Genomic DNA, 21,729 nt, shown 5'->3' with positions numbered 1-21,729 from the left:
TGGAGGCAGAAATGCTGGGCCTGGGGCGGAGGAAAAAGAGGGAGAGCCCGTGGCCAATCAGAGCCCAGGCTCAAGCTGTGGCTTATTTCCTGGCGGGGATATTCCAGGGCAAAGCTTCCGAGCGTGGGGCTGGTGCCCCCCAGACAGCTCCTGTAACTGACAGGAACGACAGTAAAACGTATCAAATATCCCTCCGAGACGGACTTGTTCACGCAAAAGCAAACCCTCACGTCCTTCTCCCTCGCAAGCACATCTGCCTTCATCTTTAATAGTTAGTATTATACGTATGTCCCCCACCGAAGAACGGTTTCAAAATAGATTTCTTTGTGATCCAGCATCAAGAGATGTTTGATTTCAATGCATTTTTCTACATCGATGTATCTATGGGGTCGCTAAAAATCTCGTGTGTGGAAAAAAAACCTAAGAAGCTCTGCTCTAGAGCGCCCCCGCTGGCCTTCAAAAGGGACTGCAGGGGGTGTGGCTAGGGAAGCTCCACCAATGACAGAGACCCATACAGGGTTGTGGAAGGACAAGCGGAGTTCCACCAATGATAGAGACCCTTATAGGGTCGAGGATGTATAAGTAGAGGGGCTGGCCGGCACCGCGTGAGTCTGTGAGGGCACTTCCCGGAGCTTAGGGCGGTAGGTGCTGGGCTGGGCTGGGGGCAGTGGTGGGGGGTACTATGCCAACAGCACCCCCGGCCTTGCCTCTGCTCGCATGGGAGGCGATGTGATCCCTTCGGATCTCGCTCAATTGATATTTTTCTCCTCAGAAATTTGCTGAGGAGATCGGAGGCCCGCCAGCTTCCCGCCTCTAGGCCACCGCCATGGAGCCCCTAATCCCCGTTATTACCAAGCTACAAGAGGTCTTCAGTGTGGTGGGCAGGGAGATCATCCAGCTCCCACAGATTGTGATCTTTGGCTCTCAGGTACTGCTTGCTCTCCCTGGGGAGAGGCTGGAGGGGCCGTGGGCCTAGGTCCTCCCTCCCCACCCCCTCAGGCCTAGTTTTTCCTCTCTCCCATACAGTAGGAGCTTCATCTCTCCCTCTCCTTTGCTCGCAGGGAGGGGCAAGCTCCACCTTCATCTTGGCCCCTCCCACCTAGCTTAGATTTCTCTCAGGGGCCCTCCCTATTCTCAAGAGAGGTGGCCGCCATAACAGCGTGAGAACGGGCTATAGGGGAAAGTGCGCCATCATCAGGTGGGATGGGATAGAGCTCTTACTGGGCATGCGCAGGGAGGCCGCCATAACCAAAGGAATCCGGAAATTCTGAGGGTGGCCGTAGGGGAAAGTGCGCCTCCCCCAGGGGGCCCTCAGCCACGGGTATGGGATGGAGCTCTTGCTGGGCATGCGCAGGGAGGCCGCCATAACCAAAGGAATCCGGGAACTCTGAGGGTGGCAGTAGGGGAAAGTGCGCCACCATCAGGTGGAATGGGATGGAGCTCTTACTGGGCATGCGCAGGGAGGCCGCCATAATCAAAGGAATCCGGGAACTCTGAGGGTGGCCGTAGGGGAAAGTGCGCCACCATCAGGTGGGCCTCAGCCACGGGTATGGGATGGAGCTCTTATGGGCATGCGCAGGGAGGCCGCCATAACCAAAGGAATCCGGGAACTCTGAGGGTGGCCGTAGGGGAAAGTGCGCCTCCCCCAGGGGGCCCTCAGCCAGGGGAGGGGCATTTCTCTGCCAGGCCAGCCGAACCAAGCTTCCTTTCCACGGGAGAAAAGTGAGGCCCAGAGAAAGTTCTCCAGAGTGGCAGAGGGAGAACCCTGACCTCCCGAATGCAGTCCCGTACTCCTCCCACTGTACCCTACTGCAGCCCTGTATTTACCTTGAGATTGGGGAGTCAGGGGTGATGGGTTGGGCTAGGCTCAGAGGGGAAGGGAGCCGCGGGAGGCTACTTCCCAGAAGCCCCTGAGCCACCCCTTCGGGCCTGTTGTGATTACAGAGCAGTGGAAAGAGCTCGCTTCTGGAAAGCATTGTGGGCCGGGACTTCCTTCCAAAGGGTTCTGGAATCATGACTCGCAGGCCCCTGATCCTTCAGCTGGTGCACGTAGCCTCCCTGGAGGAGCGGCAGGCAACATCCCCGGAGACATGTGAGGATGGGGAAAGGGGCAGGGGGAGGGTAGGAGAGAAGGGCAGAGCTGGGCCACAGCCACCTGCTGGCGTGGAGACTTGACCCAGCCAGCATGTCCCTCCTGAAGGAGACCTGCACCCAAGCCCTGCAGGCTCCAAGCTTTACAGCTGGAAGACCCCGTACTCATTTTACAGATGAGCTCCAGGCTTTGTAAGTGGCTTCCCCCAGTACAAAGAGGATGCTGCAGAGCAGGGATTTGAACACAGGTCTGGGATTCCCGACGCAGCATCCTTTCTGCTCTTCCCCCAGCAATAGGGGCCTCCACGTGTGCCTTAGGCAGTCAGAGGTGGCGGCCATATAGTGGTATTTTTACTATGAAGGCCACAGTGATGCTGTGTCTTGGACCGGGGGATAGAAATGGCTCCGCCCTGGGCAAATGGCCCTTCATCCCATTCTCCTCCCCTTATGAGGTGATTGGTAATGGCAAGGGAGGTGCTGACCGTCCCCTTTCCTCCTGTCCCCACAGATATCCAAGCAGAGGAATGGGCCACTTTCCTGCACATCAAACATAAGGTATCCCAACCCCTCCAGCTCAGCCCATTTGCCAGACTGGATCATTGCTGGCAATCTTCCTCTTCTCCCTTTGCACATCACCGTTTCCTGGCTCATCCATAACCTATCTGGCTATGTGGACTTCCAGGAGTGATGCTGTTCGAGCAGTGATTGCTGGGGGGGGGGGGGTAGAGGGCAGAGGTCATGATCCTTGTTGAGTGACTTTAACTGAAAACCTTTAGGAATGGATAATTCTCTTTCCTCTTCAGATATTTACAGATTTTCACGAAATCCCAAAGGAAATTTCTAATGAGACAGAGCGGATCACCGGGACTAATAAGGTGAGCACAGGAGGCACAGCCTTCCCTGGTTTGCTCCTACCCTGTCCAAGTGCAGTGGACCTGACCTTGACTCTCCTCCCACAGGCCATCAGTCTTGCCCCAATGTACATGAAGATCTATTCCTCTAACGTCCTCAATTTGACTCTGGTTGACTTGCCTGGATTGACCAAGGTATGTTCTCTCCCTGAATCCTACACTGAAGGGTGGGCTACATCTCCATTTCTCCTCTCTTGTTCAACCGTTTCATGAGAGTTCATGGACTTTGTCGTTCCTTTGCCAGTCATGAAGGATTAGACACAAGGCTCTGTGCCCAGTACACTGGAAGATGCTCAGAGGAATGGATCAGTTGAACAGGGAGGGGCAAGGAGGGAGGAAGCATTAAATCTTCCATTTGTGAGTCTTGTGAGATCTCAGCTCCTTGCTTCCTTCTGAGATTTCAACTGTGTTTGGGAAAAAACCGGACTCTGAGCACCCCCAGAGAGGTTTCAGCGCATCCATTGTCACTCCAGCTTTACTCAGAGGAGGGTCCATTTTGGGTCCCGAATCGGAGCCAGGTCAATCCTGCAAATGTCATTAGATTAGAAAGAGCTAATTGGCAGAAGGGCCAGGCCACAGAAGCAAGTGACAGCAATGGGAGGGGGACTCAGGCAGACAAAGGAGAAAGCACAGAAATTTGGTATAGTCACCTGTACAGGCTATCAGATCCAAGGGCCCTTCTGCTTCCTGCTCAGGATAGATCATTTAGAAAAAAGGATCACTGAACACAGATTTTCCTGTCTACTAGTGCAAGAAACTATTTCATAGAAAATTAAATAGGTGTTCGCTTTTTCGGTCAACACACAACATGAGCAGAGATGTTCTCAAGGGCCTTAAGACTCCAACATGGAGAGAAAACACATGCACACAATTTACTCAGCTGAAAGGGAGAGTCAAACCTGTATGAAGGAGAAGAGGGATGTCACCCAAACTGAACCTCGTGAGGAGGGCAAGAACACTAATGTAGACTCAAAAGATGAGCTGAGACCAGAAGAGTTCTAGTAAAATGTTGACCAGGCAGCTCTCTGAAAATGCACAACACTTATAAATGAAAATTGCAATCTGTATATTTTGATATATCTACATATATCTACATCGGGGTGGAGAACCCTTTTTTCTGTCAAAGGCCATTTGGAAATTCTTCTGAGCCCATTTTGGGATCTCATTTGAGCTTTCATTTGAGGGCCATACAAAATTATCAAGATACAACTAAAGCAGTGGGGGAATTGTTGCAGCTACCTTTCCACTCATCATTGCCGAGCAGATGATTATGCAGATGATTTTGTGGGCCTTCTATGAAGTTTCCCATCCTTGGTCTATAAAGTCCACCAAAGAATCCATTCCACTTGGGCAAGAATGGCTTAAGGGGTATATGAGAACAAAGATAGAAGAGTAGGTTGGAGCAAGATTGTGGAGGGATTTATAATTACTGAATTCTTATGTGAATACTGAATTACTGAATTCTTATTCAGTAAGAAATGGGGAGCCACTGAAGATTTTTCTGGGCTGGAGGCTAAGGTCTCTTCTACATCTCAGTCCATGATTCTATGATCAATGTTGTTCTTGGGAAATTGGGAAATGAAAGGAAGGCTAGATTGCAGCAGGGGGTATTTAAAGGGAGTTAGAACCAACAGTTCTAATAGTCCAGGCCAGAAGGGATGGTGGCCTGAAGAAGGCCAACCTTGGTGGTGTGGTAGCAGTTTGGGCCAAAATAGAGCTACCCAAAGTGACTAGTACAGAGATCACTCATAGAAAGCAGAATTATTTATTAGAATCTCGAGAAGCGGACCCCATCCTGATGGCGGGCCGAAGCCCACAGCAGGACAGAGAGCCACTCCCTTGAAAATGTTCACAGTATTTATACATTTCCGACAGAGAACCCCAAAAAGCTCACCCTCGCTATGGTGTGATTGGTCACATAAGCTTTATTCCCCTATTTGATCAGTGGAATGCAGTAGATGTATAGCTTTCTTCTTTAAACAATGGAATGTAGTCCAGGCCTTATCTAAAATCACATGCTTCCAGAGAAGCCAAAACTGTGACTTTTAAGGCTTCAACTAATTTACTAACAGTCTCTGAACCCTATGTGCTTGATCTGTAAGCTCTTCACCTTTCCCCACACACAGTGGAGAGACTGCTGAAGCAAAATTGCCAGAGCCTGGTAGTTGACTGTGTGTATGGAATAAAGGAGAAAGAAAACTCATAAAGGATTCTGAGTTGATGGGTTTGGGTGGGACCGTGAACAGAAAGTGGGACGGGAAGATGGCAGACAAGTTTTGGAAGGTTAATTCTGTTTTGAACATTTTAAGTTTGGGTGTTCAGCAACATTCGGGTAGTGAGATGAATCCTAATGAAAAGTTAAAAGTATATAGAGCTTTGAATGCCATTTGCAAAGAGGTTGTACTTGAAATTGAGGGAATTAAATGACCTCCCCAAGGGGGACTATGGGAACACAAAACCCAGGTCACAACCCACCAGTGTTGAGGTGAGAGAAGCCACTCAGGGAAGCAACAGCATCAGAGGTAAAAGGAGAAGCATGTAGAAACCAAGGCGAGAGGCCAGAGGGAAGATGGGCAGCATCACAGTACTGTCAAGTGGCAAAGCAAAAAAACAGGGTGCAAATGAAGCATTAATTAAGGCCTTACTCTTGTCTGTCCTATTTTACTTAGGGATCTTATCAGTTCCCATAGGTTTAATGACCCTCTTTATGCTAATGACTCAAACTCCCATCTCTCCTGCCCTTCAGACTGGATCAGTTCCCAACTCCACCAACAATGCATCATGTCCCAGTTCTCCCGCATGCCCTCCCACATTCATCATTACCATTTCCTGTCATGTTAGCCAATCTGAGAGGTGTGAAGTGGTACCTCAGGGTTGTCTTAATTTGCCTTTCTCTATTCACTAGTGATTTAGAGCATTTTTGCATATGACTAGAAATGGCTTAAATTTCTTTACTTGAATGTTGTCTACTCATAGCCTTTGATCATTTATCAATTGGGGAATGGCTTGGATCTGAGTAAATTCGACTGGGTTCTCTCTGTATTTGAGCAATGAGGCCTTTATCAGAAATGCCGGCTGTAAGATGGTTTCCCAGCTTGTGCTTCCCTTCTAATCTGGGCTGGGTTGAATTTAGGAAGTCTTCCGCATCTCCTCTTCATTCCGGTGGTTTTCCTTTGTGGAAAACCTGTGGCTCCTGCACGCAGTGTTTAATGTCTGTTTGTTTGCATGTTGTCTTTCCCATGACACTCTGAGTCCTTGAAGACCCTGTCTCTTGCCTCTTTTTGTATTCCTAGCTTAGTATAGTACCTGGCACATAGTAGGCACTTAAGAAAAGTTCCTTCCTTCTTTGCTTCCTTCCCTCCTTCATTCCCATGGTAAGGCCATTGGGGTTAAATGACTTGGCCAAGGTGACACAGCTAGTACAGGTCAAGTATCTGAGGCCAGACTGGAACTCAAGCTCTCCTGAGTCCACTGGACCACCTAGCTGGCCCTCCCATGTTTATTGACTGATTGACTCTGGCAGAGACGACAGAAGCCATGATAGTCTTTTTCTCCTCCCCTTCCCTCTTAGAGTGGCCTTAACAATGCCTTCCCTGCCGGGCATTCAATATTGTTTAATTCCTTTGTCTCTCCCTCCCCCGTCCCCCTGAGAAAGCTCCAGAATGGGAAGATTGTTCTGTCTGAGTCTGGGCTTAGGTATGACTTCTGGTCTTTCCCAGCTGCCCTTGCCCTTGCCCATCCCCTTTGGGTGGTCATGGCTATCCCGGGGGCCTAGTGGGGTTTGCAAGAGCAGCCAGGGCTTTTTTCTGAGCTTTGTCTCCTGCTGCCAGGTTCCCGTGGGGGACCAACCCCCCGACATCGAGATGCTGGTCAGAGACCTGAACCTGTCCTACATCATTAACCCCAGCTGCCTCATCCTGGCTGTCACTGCTGCCAACACAGACATGTCCACTTCAGAATCCTTGAAACTTGCCCGGGAGGTGGATCCTGATGGTACGGGGATGCTGGGAGGGTTTGGGTAGATACGCGGAGGAGGGTCGGCAGTGCTGGGAGGGAGGCCGGCAGTGCTGGGACAGAGGCCGCCTGACTGGGCCAGTAACTGCATGGCCTTGACGAAGGCGTTTGGGTTTATTTCCCTTAGAGAACGTGGTGTCGGACCTGGGTGGCTACTTAGGCCTTCTTTCAGCTTTGTGATGGAAGGCCTCACCCTGAGCCGGCAATTTTCCTTTCCCGGCATCAGTATCCTAATTAGGAAAGGACGCCAGGGGAGGAGCCACTGCTTTTCCCCCCTGTAGGGCTGTTGACTCCTGTCTTTGGGGCCAAGAACTCTGCTCACGCTCCCCCTCCCTAACATAGCCCTTGACCGCGGCCCTCCCAAGAGCTGGCCTAGCCTGAGAGGGAGCAGCTAACGTGAGGGCCACTTTGCGGTTCCGAGGCCGTCCAGTTCTCCCCAGCCAGCTCATGCATGGGATGGAGGGCCCCCTAAAAGCCACCCAATATCCCTACCTCTGTCTCTGGACCTTGGGCTAGAGGTCTGAAGCCGATCTCGGCTCTTCCCACTTCTTAGGACGCAGAACCTTGGCAGTGATCACTAAGCTGGACCTCATGGATGCTGGGACGGACGCGATGGATGTGCTGACGGGCCGAGTCGTCCCCGTGAAGCTGGGCATTATTGGGGTGGTGAATCGGTGAGTAGAGCCCTCTCAGTCGTCCCCCTTGAGAGGCGCCCGGCAGCAGTGAGGTGGCTGAGGGGAGACCGGAGCCGGGAGAAGGGGACCGAGTGAGACGGAAACCACTGACTCACACACAGATAAGCTTCTGAGGGCTTTGGGGACATTGTGTTGGCGAGTTCACCAATGAGGTGAGTTCCCTTCTTCTCCAAAGTCCAAAGCAGGGGGAGTAATCTCCTCAGTGAGAAGCAGAAGCAAAACCCGTAAAGTGACAGAGGCTGGACTGGGAGGAGGCGCACGGTTTCTCTCTTTAGAAACATTTTACCATTGGCTTTGACTTGTACATCATGCTCATTTTCCAGTCCCAGGTGAACCCTTCCTTGACAGGAGAAAGAGCTCATCAAAAAGCACCCCACACTGAGCCAGAGCCCGGCATTCGGTGTTCCCTTCTCCCAAGGGCCAGAGGCTTCTCTTCTCTGGGGCCCAGATCAGTCATTAGAGCGGCTCCTCCTTTGGCTTGACTCGCTTTCCTGTCTAGGATTATAGGCACTTTTCCCTGTGCTTGCTTCACACATCATATAAGGCTTCCAGAGGTCTCTGGATTCCTCCAATTCGGAGTCGCTTCCACCATCATTTACTAAAGGCCGTCCTATGCCACGACCGTTTGTTCAGCCATTCCCCAATCTATGAACACCTATTTTCCTTTCCAGTTTTTTGTTGCTAGAAGAACTTTGTGACTTTGGAATAACCTCTCTCGGGCGCCTACGCACGCAGGGGATTGATGTCACAGCACATGAAAAGTTCATTAACTTTCCCCCTAGAATTCCAGATGGCTTTCCAGAAAGGGCGAACCAGTGTGCAGCTGCCCCAGCCCTCTGTTAGCGTGCCTGCTTTCCCACAGTGCCTCTAGCTTCACCTTTTGTCCTTTTGTCCTCTTGGCCAGTTGGCCAAAGCTGCCCAACTTGCATTTCTCTTATTAGTCATTCTGAGCCATCTTTCCCATGGTTCTTGACTGGGAGTAGATGAACTTTACCCTCCCTCCAGGAGAGTCCTAGGCCTCTTGCTGGGCCCGATTCACCTTTCCTTTCCGTCTCTGTGCTGGTCTAGCTACTTCCCTTTTGGCTACCGTCACTTGTTGCCTCCCACTGTCGGTTCTCCTGTTCACTTGCTAAGGAATAATGCAGAGTCTCCAGGCACTTTGCCCATCTCCCTGCCCATGGAAGTGAGCATAAACTCCAGTCCTTGGAGGATTACGAGAACAGACCAAAAGGGCCCTTCTAGACTACCTCCCTTACTTTTATCACTCCAAAACAAGGAGGAAAGGCCATTAGTAGCTGTGTGATAATTGTGGGAAGCAACATTGACCCAGAGAAGAAATGAAGCAATGGCCTTCCTTCCTTTTCTTGGCCGTGTGGGAGACCGTCTATACAGAATGTTGCACTTGTCTGATGCCACAACTTGGGTTTTCTTTTTGCAAAAGAAGACTCATTGGTAGGGAAGGTGATATCTCTAAATGAATATAATGTGACAAGAAAAGATGGCAATAAAATGAGATTCTCTTTTTTTTATTATTATAGCTTTTTATTTACAAGATAGATGCATGGGTAATTTTTCAGCATTGACACTTGCAAAAACTACTGTTCCAATTTTTCCCCTCCTTCCCCTCATCCCCTTCCCCAGATGGCAGATAGACCCTATAAATGAAATACAATATATATATATATATATATATATATATATATATATATATATGTACAGTTATTTTGTTGCACAAGGAGAATCGGACTTTGAAATAATGCCACATTGACCTGAGAAGGAAATCAAAAATGCAGGTGGATAAAACAGAGGGACTGGAAATACTATGTAGTGGTTCACACTCATTTCCCAGAGTCCTTTCGCTGGGTGTAGCTGCTTCTATTTATTATTGAACAAATGGATCTGATTTGGATCCTCTCATTGTTGAAGAGAGCCACGTCCATCAGAATTGATCCTCATATAGTCTTGTTGTTGAAGTGTGCAATGATGTCCTGGTTCTACTCATTTCACTCAGCATCAGCTCCTGTAAGTCTCTCCTGGCCTTTCTGGAATCCTCCTGCTGGTTGTTTCTTACAGAACAATACTATTCCATAACATTCATATACCACAATTTACCCAACCATTCTCCAGTGGATGGGCATCCATTCAATTTCCAGTTTCTAGCCACTACAAACAGGGCTGCCACAAACATTTTGGCACATACAGGTCCCTTTCCCTCATTAAAGACTCTCTTTGGGATATAAGCCCTGCAGTAACACTGTTGGATGAAAGATTATATACAGTTTGATAACTTTTTGAGCATAGGTCCAAATTGCTCTCCAGAATGGATGGATGCATTCATAATTCTACCAAGAATGTATCGGTATCCCAGTTTTCCCACATCCCCTCCAACATTCATCATTATCTTTTCCTGTCATCTTAGCCAGTCTGACAGGTATGTACTGGTATCTCAGAGTTGTCTTCATTTGCATTTCTCTGATTAATAATGACTTGGAGCATCTTTTCATATAACTAAAAATAGTTTCACTTTCTTCATCTGAAAATTGTCTGTTCATATCCTTTGGCCATTTATCAATTGGAGAATGGCTTGGTTTCTTATAAATTAGAGTCATTTCTCTATATATTTTGGAGATGAGGCCTTTATCAGAACCTTTGACTGTAAAAATGCTTTCCCAGTTTGTTGCAAAATGGGATTCTTTTGCAAATTCATTAGTAGCTCCAGGAAAAAGCATCTTTCTAATGAGGCATGTGTTGTATAAACACATTAAGCTGTTATTTCCACACCTCCTCCTATTGCTCAGAATCTTGTTTCCATACTCTATTACTGACCTGCACGACCCGAGACTGAAACTTCATCCTTTTCACAGGAGCCAAAATGATCTCCACACCCACAAAAGCATCAGTGAGGTTCTGTGTGATGAGCAGGTCTTCTTGCAGAAGAAATACCCGTCCCTGGCCAGCCAGAATGGAACACCCTTTCTTGCCAAGACACTCAACAGGTGCCGTGAGGGCTGGTTGGGGCAGGCCGGGGGTAGAGCTGAAGAGTTCCCAGGAGTCACTTGGGCTTGGTCCTTATGCTCCGTGCCTTAGGCTTTTCATGCACCACATCCGAGACTGCCTGCCTGAACTAAAGACCCGTGTGAATGTGCTGACAGCCCAGTACCAGTCAATGCTGCAAAGCTATGGGCAGCCTGTTCAAGACCAGAACGCCACTCTGCTGCAGATCATCACCAAGTTTGCCACCGAATACTGCAACACCATTGAAGGAACAGCAAAGAACATCGAGACCTCAGAACTGTGAGTTTCGGGAAGGTTCGGTTTGGGGGAGGGAGCAGAAGATACAAATCGAGAAGGGCCACTGGGACGGGAATTGCTAGGATGATGCCCAGAGAGCTTGGGCCAGTTATTTGGAAGTTGGGCAGCGGCTTTGGATAACAAAAAGCGGTTGTGATTTACCTCCAGACTTCCCAGAAAACCCCAAGAGGGATGATGAAGTTGGCCATGGGAAATGACTGAACCCAAAAAACTCCATGGTGGGGGAGAGGGTTTTTGGGAGGGTTGAATTTGGGATGTGAGACCCCTCTCCCCCAGTGCTTCTGGTCTGAGAAGGCTGCTGGGCCACTCTTCCCTCCAAAGTCTGGGGGTCATTCTCCAAAAAGCCCAAATAGCAATTGATAGGTCACCAAGGACTTGATTATTAAGGGTTTCCTGGGTGCCAGGCACAGTGCTACAGCCTTAGTAAACACAGAAACCAAAAAGACAGGCCAGCTCAAAGGGCTGCGGTTCTGATTGGGGAGGGGAGGGAGGAGCCTAGACCTGATCAGGCAGCTACCAGGTGTAGGAGAGGAGACGTGAGGTACGCTGAAGAGCAAGGCCTAACTTAGCAGCTGTGACGTGGGAGCATGGGGGCCCAGCTGGAAGGAAACTTCAGGCACGAGCCTCTCTCTCATCTTGTGTGAATGTGACTTGACGCTTGTAGTTCAGCTGTGAGCGCTGTCTGCGATTGTCTGGCCCGCAGCACACCAGTGCCGTCCGTGGGCTCGTCTTGGCAAAATGAGCGAGGGGTTGGACATTTCCTTCTCCAGGGGATTAAGACCAAGTGGGTGAAATCACGCTCAGGGTCCCACAGCCAGTAAGGGTCTGAGGCCAGATTCGAATTCGGGACTTGCTGACTCCAGGCCCAGCCCTCTATCCACTGCAGCACCCCTTCGCTGCTTCCTGATGCTTCATGGAGCCCGGGAAATGGGAAAAGCTGGAAGATGGGAAAAGGGAAGAGCTGGAAGATGGGAAAGGGGAAGAATTGGAAGATGGGAAATGGGAAGAGCTGGAAAAGGTCCTTAAAGAGGACGGAGGCACTTTGTTTTTGGGAATTAGGGAAACTAAGGCCCCGGCAAGGCAAACGGCTTGCTGGAGAAACTTCACAGGGAGTGGTTTGTCCAAGTAGGAGAAGGCCCAGAATCTTGACCAGCCATCCCTTGTCTGTGCCTTTATCTGTTTCTCCAGTGCTCTTTCTGTTTCTGTGTCTGCCTTTGGCCTGAGGCAAGGGATAGGGGAGGCTGAGGGTTGGGAAGGGCCCTGGGCCCGGGGCCTCCCTGATGCTTCCCTTCTCATCCCCCCAGCTGTGGGGGTGCTCGCATATGCTACATCTTTCACGAGACCTTCTGCCGGACTCTGGAATCCATCGATCCTCTGGCTGGACTCACCATCCTGGACATCTTGACCGCCATCCGAAATGCCACGGTAGCAGATCCCCCCTTCACAGCCTCGCTCCCCATTCCCACCCATCCCTTCCCGATTTGGTGTTGCTTCTGATGATCTGTCTCACCTTTTGGGGAAAACATCCCTCAAGTCAGCAGGCTGTGGTCAGCCAAAGGAACCGAGGCCCAGTTCTGGGAAGACGTTTGTCCGAGGTTACGCAGCTGGTCGGTGGCTGCGCAGGGTTTAGAACCCAAGTCCTGCTGCCCATTGGCAGCAGCTGTCTTAGTCTGGCCAGACCCTCTCTGGGGCCTCTTCTCTGAGAAGAACCTTGCCTGCTTGCACTGAATTATTTTGAGAGGCTTTTCTGGGGAGCAGGCCTTGGGCCTTTGGGGGAGAGGGCCGAGGGGGGGAATTCTTGGAAACAGGCAGGAGGAGAATGTCAGCCTGAGGATCAGGACCCCTCTGGGGCTGTGAATCAGCTGCCGTGAACCATCCATCCCTGGTCGTCTCCAAGCAGGGCAGGCACTGTGCTCGGCCCGGGGAGAACGGACAAGCGACCCCGTTGGTGAGGAAGCCAGGCAGGAATGAGGCTGCTTTCTGCCTTGGGTCCCTAACACGGCTCCAAAGCAGCTCAGAAAGAGGGCTCCACCACCAAGACAAGACAGGCTGGCTCGGGGAGTCTGTGCCGCGGCTCACCCAGAGAAGTTCCCATTCAAGTCGTCGTCTTTGCATCATGTCTGGCCGTGGCCTTCACTCTGGAGTTGCAGGCAGAACAACCCTGATAGAAGTGATCCCATTCATAGAAGGCTAGGACCCTGGCAGAGCATTAGTGGGGGGCAGGGGAGGGCAAGGGGACCAGCAGGCTAGAAAGTTAAGTTTCAGGGGAGTGGGAGGAACCGTTTCCCATGAGACAAGAGGTGGTGCTCATTGAAAGCCCTTCGCCTGGAGCCTTGGCCTTCAAGCTGAGGGGGAGCCTAGGAAGGGCAGGAGTCAAGCTGAGCCCCTGGTCTGGTTGTGCTGAACCCCCCCCCGAACCCCACCTGCCCCCGAAGCATTTTAGGATGTTGGAATCAGAAGCTGAAAAGGAGAAGCTAAAGCCCCAGTATCCTGCCCGCCCTCTTCCCATCTTGTTACTCACTGCTCTCCCTGGCAGAGAATGAGCCTGGGGAGCTCCCACTCCAAGGTTGGCAGGGCCACGCCGGGGCTCCCCAGCTTCCTCCAGACCCAGGGGTCCTGAAGCTGAGCCTCCCGGGCTGCTTTCCCCACCCAGGGCCCTCGGCCAGCGCTCTTCATCCCAGAGGTCTCCTTTGAGCTGCTAGTGAAGAGACAGATTAAGAGGCTGGAGGAGCCTAGCCTTCGCTGCGTGGAGCTGGTGCACGAGGAGCTTCAGAGGGTCATCCAGCACTGTTCCACTTATAATACCAAGGTGCGGCCAGGGTGACCCTGTCCTGGATTATTTGCCGTCTAAGGCAGGGCGTGCAGGGAAGGGAGAATAAGCTGAACTCAAGGTTTTGCAGCGGGGAATGTCGAGAACTCTCTGCATGTGCTTTGAAAAGGAAAAGGAATTATTAAATTTAAAGAAACTGGCCGGGTGAGGGGACAGAGGAGAGAGAAGGGGAGGGGTCCAGAGCAGGAGCCAGTCCTCTGACTCTGCTTGGAGAAGGGGGTGGGGCCTCGGGCTGGGGTGGGAGGGAGGGAGGAAGCAGCCTGGCTCCCAGAGCCTGAGTCTGATGAGCTTGGCCCTTCTCAGGAGCTGCTGCGCTTTCCCAAGCTACATGAGGCCATCGTGGAGGTCGTGACCGGGCTCCTGAGAAAGAGGTTACCCATAACCAATGAAATGGTAATAACCGAGGCGGCGTTCTGGGAAACAACGGCCCTCGGGGAAAATGACGCCCACTTGGGCCCGGGGTCCAGAGGAAACGCTGAGCCAAAATCCTCCTGTCTGCCCAACCTGCTAATACCCTGGACGAGTGGTTGGTGGCAAAGCTAGCAGCCGGTTTAAAGGTTTCCCAGGGGAAGGAAGGGGAAGGGAGAAAGCAGGGACAGGGCAGGGCAGAGGCTGGCGTAGCTCTTTAGCTAGGAGTGGAAGGGACAAAAAGCCGGCCGAGCCTCTGCCAGGATCATTTCCAGGGCGAGCCCCACTGATCCTGGCGGATAGGCTGTGCCCGGCAAATGGTCGAGTGAACAAATACCCAGGAGGCCGTGCTCCTCCTGGCTAAGCCTCTGGTCTCAGACCCCCAGCAGGAGGGCGGGTCCTTAGGGGGAGGAGGCCAAACAGGAGGAGGCCGGGATCGTGTTCGGTCCAGAGAGAAAGGGATGAGAGCATGACGGAGGAGTCGTCGGGGAACCCAGACGTCACCGATTTGACTGAGGCTGCCCCTGGCCCAGCCACTCGACGTGGCTCCCGCCTCTGTTCCCCCGACCCAACGAGCCAGTAGAAAGGGGAGGGGGGAACCAGTGAGACGGGACAGCTCCTGCGACCTCATTGCCTTCTCTTGTAGGTTCACAACCTCATGGCAATTGAGTTAGCCTACATCAACACCAAGCACCCGGATTTGGCCGACATGACTTTTGTCTCTTCGTCCATCAGCGGCAACAAGGTACTTGGGGGAGGTCGCCCGGCAAGCCCTCATCTGGTCCCTGGACTGAGTCCCCGGTAGTCACCCTTCCCGCCATCCCGGTGACACAGGTGCCAGTGAAGATGCAGAGCGGCCTTGTGGCGGGCCAGGCCGAGGGCTGAAGTTGAAGTCAGAGGATCTGAGTTCAGCTGCGGCCTCTGGCCCTGTTTCCTCCTCTCAGATGAGGGGAATTGAGCCCCGTGCTCCTCTAAGGAAGGGCACTCCCAGGCTTCAAACCCTGGGAGCCTCTGAAGAGGGGCCGGGCCCAAAGGGCAACCGGGAGGGGGAGGTCTTCCCGCTGCACTGGCTCGGCTCGGTCGGGGCGAGGCTTGGCCACGGGATCCCCGTACTTGGATACGCTGAGGAAGCTCCCGGCTCCCTCCCTGGGTCGCCCCTTTGCTGGGCATATGAGGTTTTTCTGACATCCCCCTTCTGAGACCCAGCTGCTCGGCCTTCGTGTAAATTATGGTGTGCCCATGCTTTCATGTAGAGACAAAGTCAAAGCGGAGCCATTGCTCAGGTTGAAGAACGGGTCAGGGAAGGAAGAGGGATGGTACAAGGCATGATGGGAACGCTGTGGATACATGAATGTGGTTGAAGGGGGTGCCAACCTCTGCTTGGGCTAGAACGGAGGCCACTTTTTGCAGCCTCTAAAATCCCTTCTGCCCAATGGTCCCAGAAGCACATTCTCCCTCTCTGACAGGTTATTCTGCCTTGCACAATGAGAGACAATGCTGGTTTGTGACCCCGCAGGAGAGAGTTGGTAGCTCAAGGTTTTCCTTCTTTCAGGGACGTGAGGGGGCATCTTTCACGTCCCCGTCCCACCCTCTGTTTTAGAACTTCCACCAGGCTGTGGAAGTAAGGTTTCTCCACGCGCCTTGCTCCGACACACTGCCCCTCCCGGGGACGGGCACGAATAGGGAATATCACCACATCCTGTCCTTTTCCCTCCCCTTCATCCTGGCCAGAGTGACGCCTACCAGGCAAACGGTGCTAGACGCTGGAAGAGCGACGGGGTCGGGGATGACCCTGTTCCCAAGGAGAGGGAGAGCATCAGATCCCCGCCCCAGTCACGGGTCTCCCCTGTCCCCAGCCGGATACGTGCCATCAACTTCCTCGATGTGGTGAGTGGCGTTTGTCTTCAGCGGGGATGGCGGCTTCGCTTCGGGGACTGGAAAGTTCTGTCTGGGCTTGAAAGTAACTTCTACCACATGTGACTGCATAAGTCGGGGCCTTAAACTAAGCGACTGCTGAGACCTAGGTCACTGGCTTCCGTTTGTGCAGTTGTTCCTCAGTAAAGCTGGACTGCCTCACACAGGACCCCAAGACAGTAGCTCCCAGATCAAGCAGAGGCTTTTGCTTCCTAACTGTTGCGAAAGTCTTGGCCCCAAAGACTCCAGCCCCCTGACTTTGGGTCCCTACTCTTTGCCTCTGATCTCCTTACTCTGCTCAGCTTTCCTTGGAGTTGCCTCTGGTAGCCAGAAGCAGAGCCTCTGCTCTTGGGCTTGCAGAGCCTATGTACTGTTTGAGGGCTGCCCGCCAAGTGCCTGCTTCCTTTCAGGAGGGGGAGCCCCACCGGGGGATGGGACTCCTGACTTGGAGGTCTGGGGGCCAGTTCAGCTTCCTGGCTCATCCCCTTCCGTGGGTCTCTTACTCATCGCTCACATAGACCCAGGGAGCCATCTGCCCGCATCCCGGGAAGCGTCGTTGCCGGGATCAAAAGCCCACATGCAATGCACCGGCCTTACTAATACGCTGACTGAATGACCCAGGAGGCAATCCCCATCTAGCCCTCCCCAGCACAGACCCCATGCTCGGTCGGTACAAGAGGCTGCTTGTACGTTTTAACGAGACATCCCTAACCCTGGCCAGGGAGAGAGATTTGTTGGTAGAGAAAACAAAAGCAGCCAGTGCTGAGCTTCTTGGGGGGGCGCTGGATTCTGGGATGTGCCGTAGGCACGGGGAGGTTGGAGGACCGCAGCCAAGAGTGCCCCCGGAAGCTCTCTCCCCCAGGCTCTGATGGACGTGAATCTGCCCGACTACAGGGCCCACCTTTCCAAAGGACTTACGGACGATAGGACGCGGCCCTTGTTTCTGTACGAAAATGACCTGACGGGGTCCCTGCCATTCACAGGGACATTGGTACCTTTGGAGGAAGCGGTTTCAGTGCAGTGACGAGGTCAGAAGCCAGACTGTAGAACTGAGAGTAAGAGGAAAGCAAGTGCAGACACCAAGTGTCGATGGCTTCCACAGACTTTGGCAGAAAGGGGGAGGAGAGGTGCAAGGACGATGGCCCGTGGGGATGGACCAAGGGAAGGATTTTCAGGAAGAGACATTTCTGTAGTGATAGGGAAGCGGCCAGTGGGCAGGGGGAGACTGGCAAATGAGAGGGACAGGTGATAGAGGAACCCGTGTGTGGGAGAAGACGGGACGGCCGGGGATGGCGTGACCTCTGCATGTACAGACGCTTGCCTTGCCAAGAAGGGCCACCGCTTCCGTGGGACAAAGCGGAGGAGATAATCTCTGATGGCGTCTGAGGGGCGAGAGGAGAGGGGGCTGTCGGGGTGATGGCAGTTGTTTCGGTGACGTATCAGGCAAGGGTTCCAGAAGCGGAGAGCAAGGGGAGAAGGGCACGGAGGTTCGAGGAAGGGGGAAAAGTTGTGCAGCAAAGGCTGCTTGGGCGACTGGGTGAAGGAGCCCCTGGGGAAGATGGAAAAGCATCTCCTTGCTGTGGGGAGGGCCCAGTTGAGATCACATAAGGTAAACTTGAATGGCCCCCGCCCGCTAGTGGTGTAGCTCTCTGGCTTCGTTCGGCCCCTTTGAGTAGAAGCAAAGCGTGAGCTGAGGGAAGCGGGCGCGCCAGGGCCGAGGCTCGGCAGGGCAAGAGCAATGATTGGGTAAAGGGGCCCGAGGCTCCAGAGGAGAGTGTCGACTTGAACTCCTTCACCAAAAGGTCAAGATGGGGAAGAGAGCCAAGTTTAGCCTGCAGGGGCGATGAGTGGGCAGCGAACTGAGGGTCGGAGGGAGTGAAGAGCACAGTAAAGCTGAAGGACCGGGCGTGGGCTTGCCAAGCAGAGGGAGGGGTGGGAGTAACAATCAGATTGTGATCGGTTAAGGCATTTCCGCGTTCACGAACATGGACGTAGAACGTTTGCGTGCGGTGGCAAGTGCTGCTATAGGCTACGCGGAGCACGGAGGTAAGGTGGGAAAGGTGGGGGCTGAGACGTTGGGGAGCTGCGGTCTCAGGGGTGCGACGGGAAGGTGGCTGAGGACCATGAGGCCAGGAGGAGACATCGCTACGGATCCTTTGTAGGCAGCGCGGAAGGTGTGGGGATGTGAAGGTGATCTCTCCCACCTAAGCAGGAGGAAAATTGCTTTGATGTTAGCGTGAATGGGGAGAAGAGGGGCCAGGAAGAGCCCTGGGAATGTTCCGGGGTCTGGGCTGGAAGCAGAGGAGCCTGAACTCCGGGGCTGGTGGCCTTTGGATGGGTGGGTGAGGGATGGAGAGAGGGAGGGAATTGGAAACCGAAAGTGCACCCATAAAAAGGTGGTCCTAGGGGAGCACCTTCTCACTGTCCCCCTCAAAGAAGGGGAGATTCTTGTAGTTCCGAGTGTGGCGCTGACACCGCTCCTCCAGAGCCAGCCCAGAAGAGTGAGATTCAGCACAAGGAGAGGGCGGCTTACGCCAGACCCCTTGGCACCTTGGGCCACCTGCGGGACCCTGGCGCACAGATTCCCCGGCCTCATGGTGCTTTAGGACATGCTTCCTCTTATTGGCACCCCCTTTTCCTCCTGTGTCCCCCCCCAGCCCTTGCCTTCAGCTTGCAGAAAGCTGAGTCAAAGAGAGCAGCGAGACTGTGAGATAATCCGCAGACTTCTCCAGTCCTACTTCCTTATTGTGCGGAAGAACATCCAGGACAGGTAGGGAGAAGTGTGCCACGTGTGTGTGCGTGTGTGCTGAGTGTGTATCTCTGTGTGTGCGTGCATATGTGTGTGTCTCTGTTCCTGTGTGTGTCTGCGTGTCCTTGTGATGTCCACATCAGCTGCTCTCTTGTCCCAACAATCTGGGTGTGATTAATGGTGGGAAGGAATCGGGCATCAATAGATCTCTACTGCTTGATTCTCTAAAGCATGTTCTGGGTATATTTACATTTCCCTTCATGACATCCTTGTGAGAAAAACAAGGGAAGGACCGTCCTTCCTCTTTTTGACGAAATGGGAAACTGAGGCTCAGAGAAGGCAAATTATCTACAGGGAGCCAAGACCAGAACCCAGGTTACCTGAATCATCAGAACTCCCCAGGAAGGGGAAGTCTTTCTAGGCTTCCTGGGGGCCCTTTGCTCCCCTCTTTAGAGTGTCTGGCAAAAAAACCCTGTAAGATCTGTTCCCAGCTGATGCCCGCCTGCTCTCTCTGTCTCCCAACTCAGTGTCCCTAAAACTGTCATGCACTTCCTGGTGAACTATGTCAAAGAGCACCTGCAGAGTGAACTGGTGGGACAGCTGTACAAGGCCCAGCTCCTGGAGGGGCTGCTGACTGAGTCCCAAAACATGGCGCAACAGCGTAACGAGGCCGCTTCCATGCTCAAGGTACCGAGCTGCTGATCCCAGGGAGCCCTCTTCCACCCCCGCCCCATCCTTAGGGTGTGCCTGGGGCCGAGCGATGCTTCCTGCCACCCACAGGTTTCTTTTCTTTCTTAGGCCCTCCGGCAGGCCAACCAGACCATCTCAGAGATCCGAGAGACTCAGCTCTGGTGAATGGCATGCCCCGTGCCCGCTGCCCTCAGTCTGCCGTACCCTTGGGGGTAGAGCTGCCAGCTTATGGTTTTGCCAACCTCATGCCACACTCGGCTGTTTCTCTCCTACCTGTCCGTTCTGTATATTTTCTTCATGATCCAGTTTAACAATTCTGAAGGAGATTATAAAATAAAAACAACAATTAGGAAAATAGCAGTTTTTACTAACTTTTCTTTGAATCTTATCTTGTGTGGAGTAATTTCCCATTCCAGGTGGGAGTGCGATTCTGGAGGAATTGCTGATGGGATTGCTGTCATCCTTATCACTATTTCCTAACTTCTCTCATGTTTAGAGTTGTAGAAAAAGCCTTAATAGAGGTAGACTCAAAAGCTTGCAAAAAATTCCTGCCTAGGATACAAAATAAATCCCCATAAATCCTCAGCATTTTTATACATCACCAACAAAATCCAACAGCAAGAGATGCAAAGAGAAATTCCATTCAAAATAACTGACAATAGCATAAAATATTTGGGAATGATCTGCCAAGGGAAAAACTACAAAACACTTTTCACACAAATAAAGTCAAATCTAAACAACTGGAAAAATTCTATGTGCTCTTGGATAGGCCGATCGAATATAATAAAGATGACAATACTCCCTAAACTAATCTATTTATTTAGTGCTAAAACAATCAGACTCCCAAGAAACTATTTTAATGATCTAGAAAAAATAACAACAAAATTCATCTGGAAGAACAAAAGGTCAAGAATTTCAAGGGAATTAATGAAAAAAAAATCAAATGAAGGTAGCCTAGCTGTATCTGATCTAAAACTATATTATAAAGCAGTGGTCACCAAAACCATTTGGTATTGCCTAAGAAATAGATTAGTTGATCAGTGGAATAGGGTAGGTTCACAGGACAAAATAATCAATAACTATAGCAATCTAGTGTTTGCCAAACCCAAAGATCCCAACTTTTGGGATAAGAATTTACTATTTGACAAAAACTACTGGGAAAACTGGAAAAGTAGTATGGCAGAAACTAGGCATGGACCCACACTTAACACCATATACCAAGATAAGATCAAAATGAGTCCATGATCTAGGCATAAAGAACGAGATTATAAATAAATTAGGGAACATAGGATGGTTTACCTTTTAGACTTGTGGAGGAAGAAAGAATTTGTGACTAAAGAACTAGAGATCATTATTGATCACAAAATAGAACATTTTGATTATATCAAATTAAAAAGCTTTTGTACAAACAAAACTAATGCAAACAAGATTAGAAGGGAAGCAATAAACTGGGAAAACATTTTTACAGTTACAGGTTCTGATAAAGGCCTCATTTCCCAAATGTATAGAGAATTGATTCTAATTTATAAGAAGTCAAGCCATTCTCTGATTGATAAATGGTGAAAGGGTATGAACAGACAATTTTCAGATGATGAAATTGAAACTATTTCTATTCATATGAAAGGATGTTCCAAATCACTATTGATCAGAGAAATGCAAATTAACACAACTCTGAGATACCACGACACACCCGTCAGATTGGCTAAGATGTCAGAAAAAGATAATGATGAATTTTGGATGGGATGCTGGAAAACTGAGACACTGATGAATTCTTGGTAGAGTTGTGAATGGATCCAACCATTCTGGAGAGCAATCTGGAATTATGCTCAAAAAGTTATCAAACTCTGCATACCCTTTGATCCAGCAGTGTTTCTATTGGGCTTATACCCCAAAGAGATACTCAAGAAGGGAAAGGGACCTGGATGTGCCAAAATGTTTGTAGCAGCCCTTTTTATAGTGGCTGGAAACTGGAAGTTGAATGGATGCCCATCAATTGGAGAAGGGTTGAGTAAATTGTGGTATATGAATGTTATGGAATATTATTATTCTGTAAGAAATGACCAGCAGGATGAATACAGAGAGGCTTGGGGTGACTTACATGAAGTGATGCTAAGT

The 21,729-nt window shown here is 51.2% G+C and overlaps 1 protein-coding gene across 1 annotated transcript; it reads left to right on the top strand.

Moving 5' to 3' along the window:
• The first annotated feature begins 796 nt into the window (after nucleotides 1–796).
• Nucleotides 797–19,967, top strand: LOC127542327 (dynamin-1-like protein). The gene is made up of 17 exons (XM_051967798.1): nucleotides 797–928; nucleotides 1,945–2,092; nucleotides 2,600–2,646; nucleotides 2,895–2,966; nucleotides 3,051–3,137; nucleotides 6,833–6,995; nucleotides 7,570–7,690; nucleotides 10,576–10,707; nucleotides 10,799–11,005; nucleotides 12,328–12,448; nucleotides 13,677–13,832; nucleotides 14,157–14,246; nucleotides 14,908–15,006; nucleotides 15,993–16,148; nucleotides 18,833–18,945; nucleotides 19,452–19,611; nucleotides 19,723–19,967. Exons 1-17 carry the CDS (start codon nucleotides 827–829, stop codon nucleotides 19,777–19,779), a joined length of 2,031 nt encoding a protein of 676 aa, XP_051823758.1. The 5' UTR covers nucleotides 797–826; the 3' UTR covers nucleotides 19,780–19,967.
• Nucleotides 19,968–21,729: the final 1,762 nt, after the last annotated feature.

The sequence above is a fragment of the Antechinus flavipes genome, chromosome X (genome assembly GCF_016432865.1).
Source record: "Antechinus flavipes isolate AdamAnt ecotype Samford, QLD, Australia chromosome X, AdamAnt_v2, whole genome shotgun sequence".
Taxonomy (NCBI): Eukaryota; Metazoa; Chordata; class Mammalia; order Dasyuromorphia; family Dasyuridae; genus Antechinus; species Antechinus flavipes.
This window is presented reverse-complemented; position numbering and strand designations above follow the sequence as displayed.

What these genes read in the sequence shown, in the direction of transcription:
- LOC127542327 (XM_051967798.1), top strand. Translation starts at nt 827, where the DNA reads ATGGAGCCCCTAATCCCCGTTATTACCAAGCTACAAGAGGTCTTCAGT. An exon ending in ATTATTGGGGTGGTGAATCG is followed by an intron (nt 7,691 to 10,575) that starts GTGAGTAGAGCC and finishes TCCTTTTCACAG; the next exon opens with GAGCCAAAATGATCTCCACA. An exon ending in AACATCGAGACCTCAGAACT is followed by an intron (nt 11,006 to 12,327) that starts GTGAGTTTCGGG and finishes TCATCCCCCCAG; the next exon opens with CTGTGGGGGTGCTCGCATAT.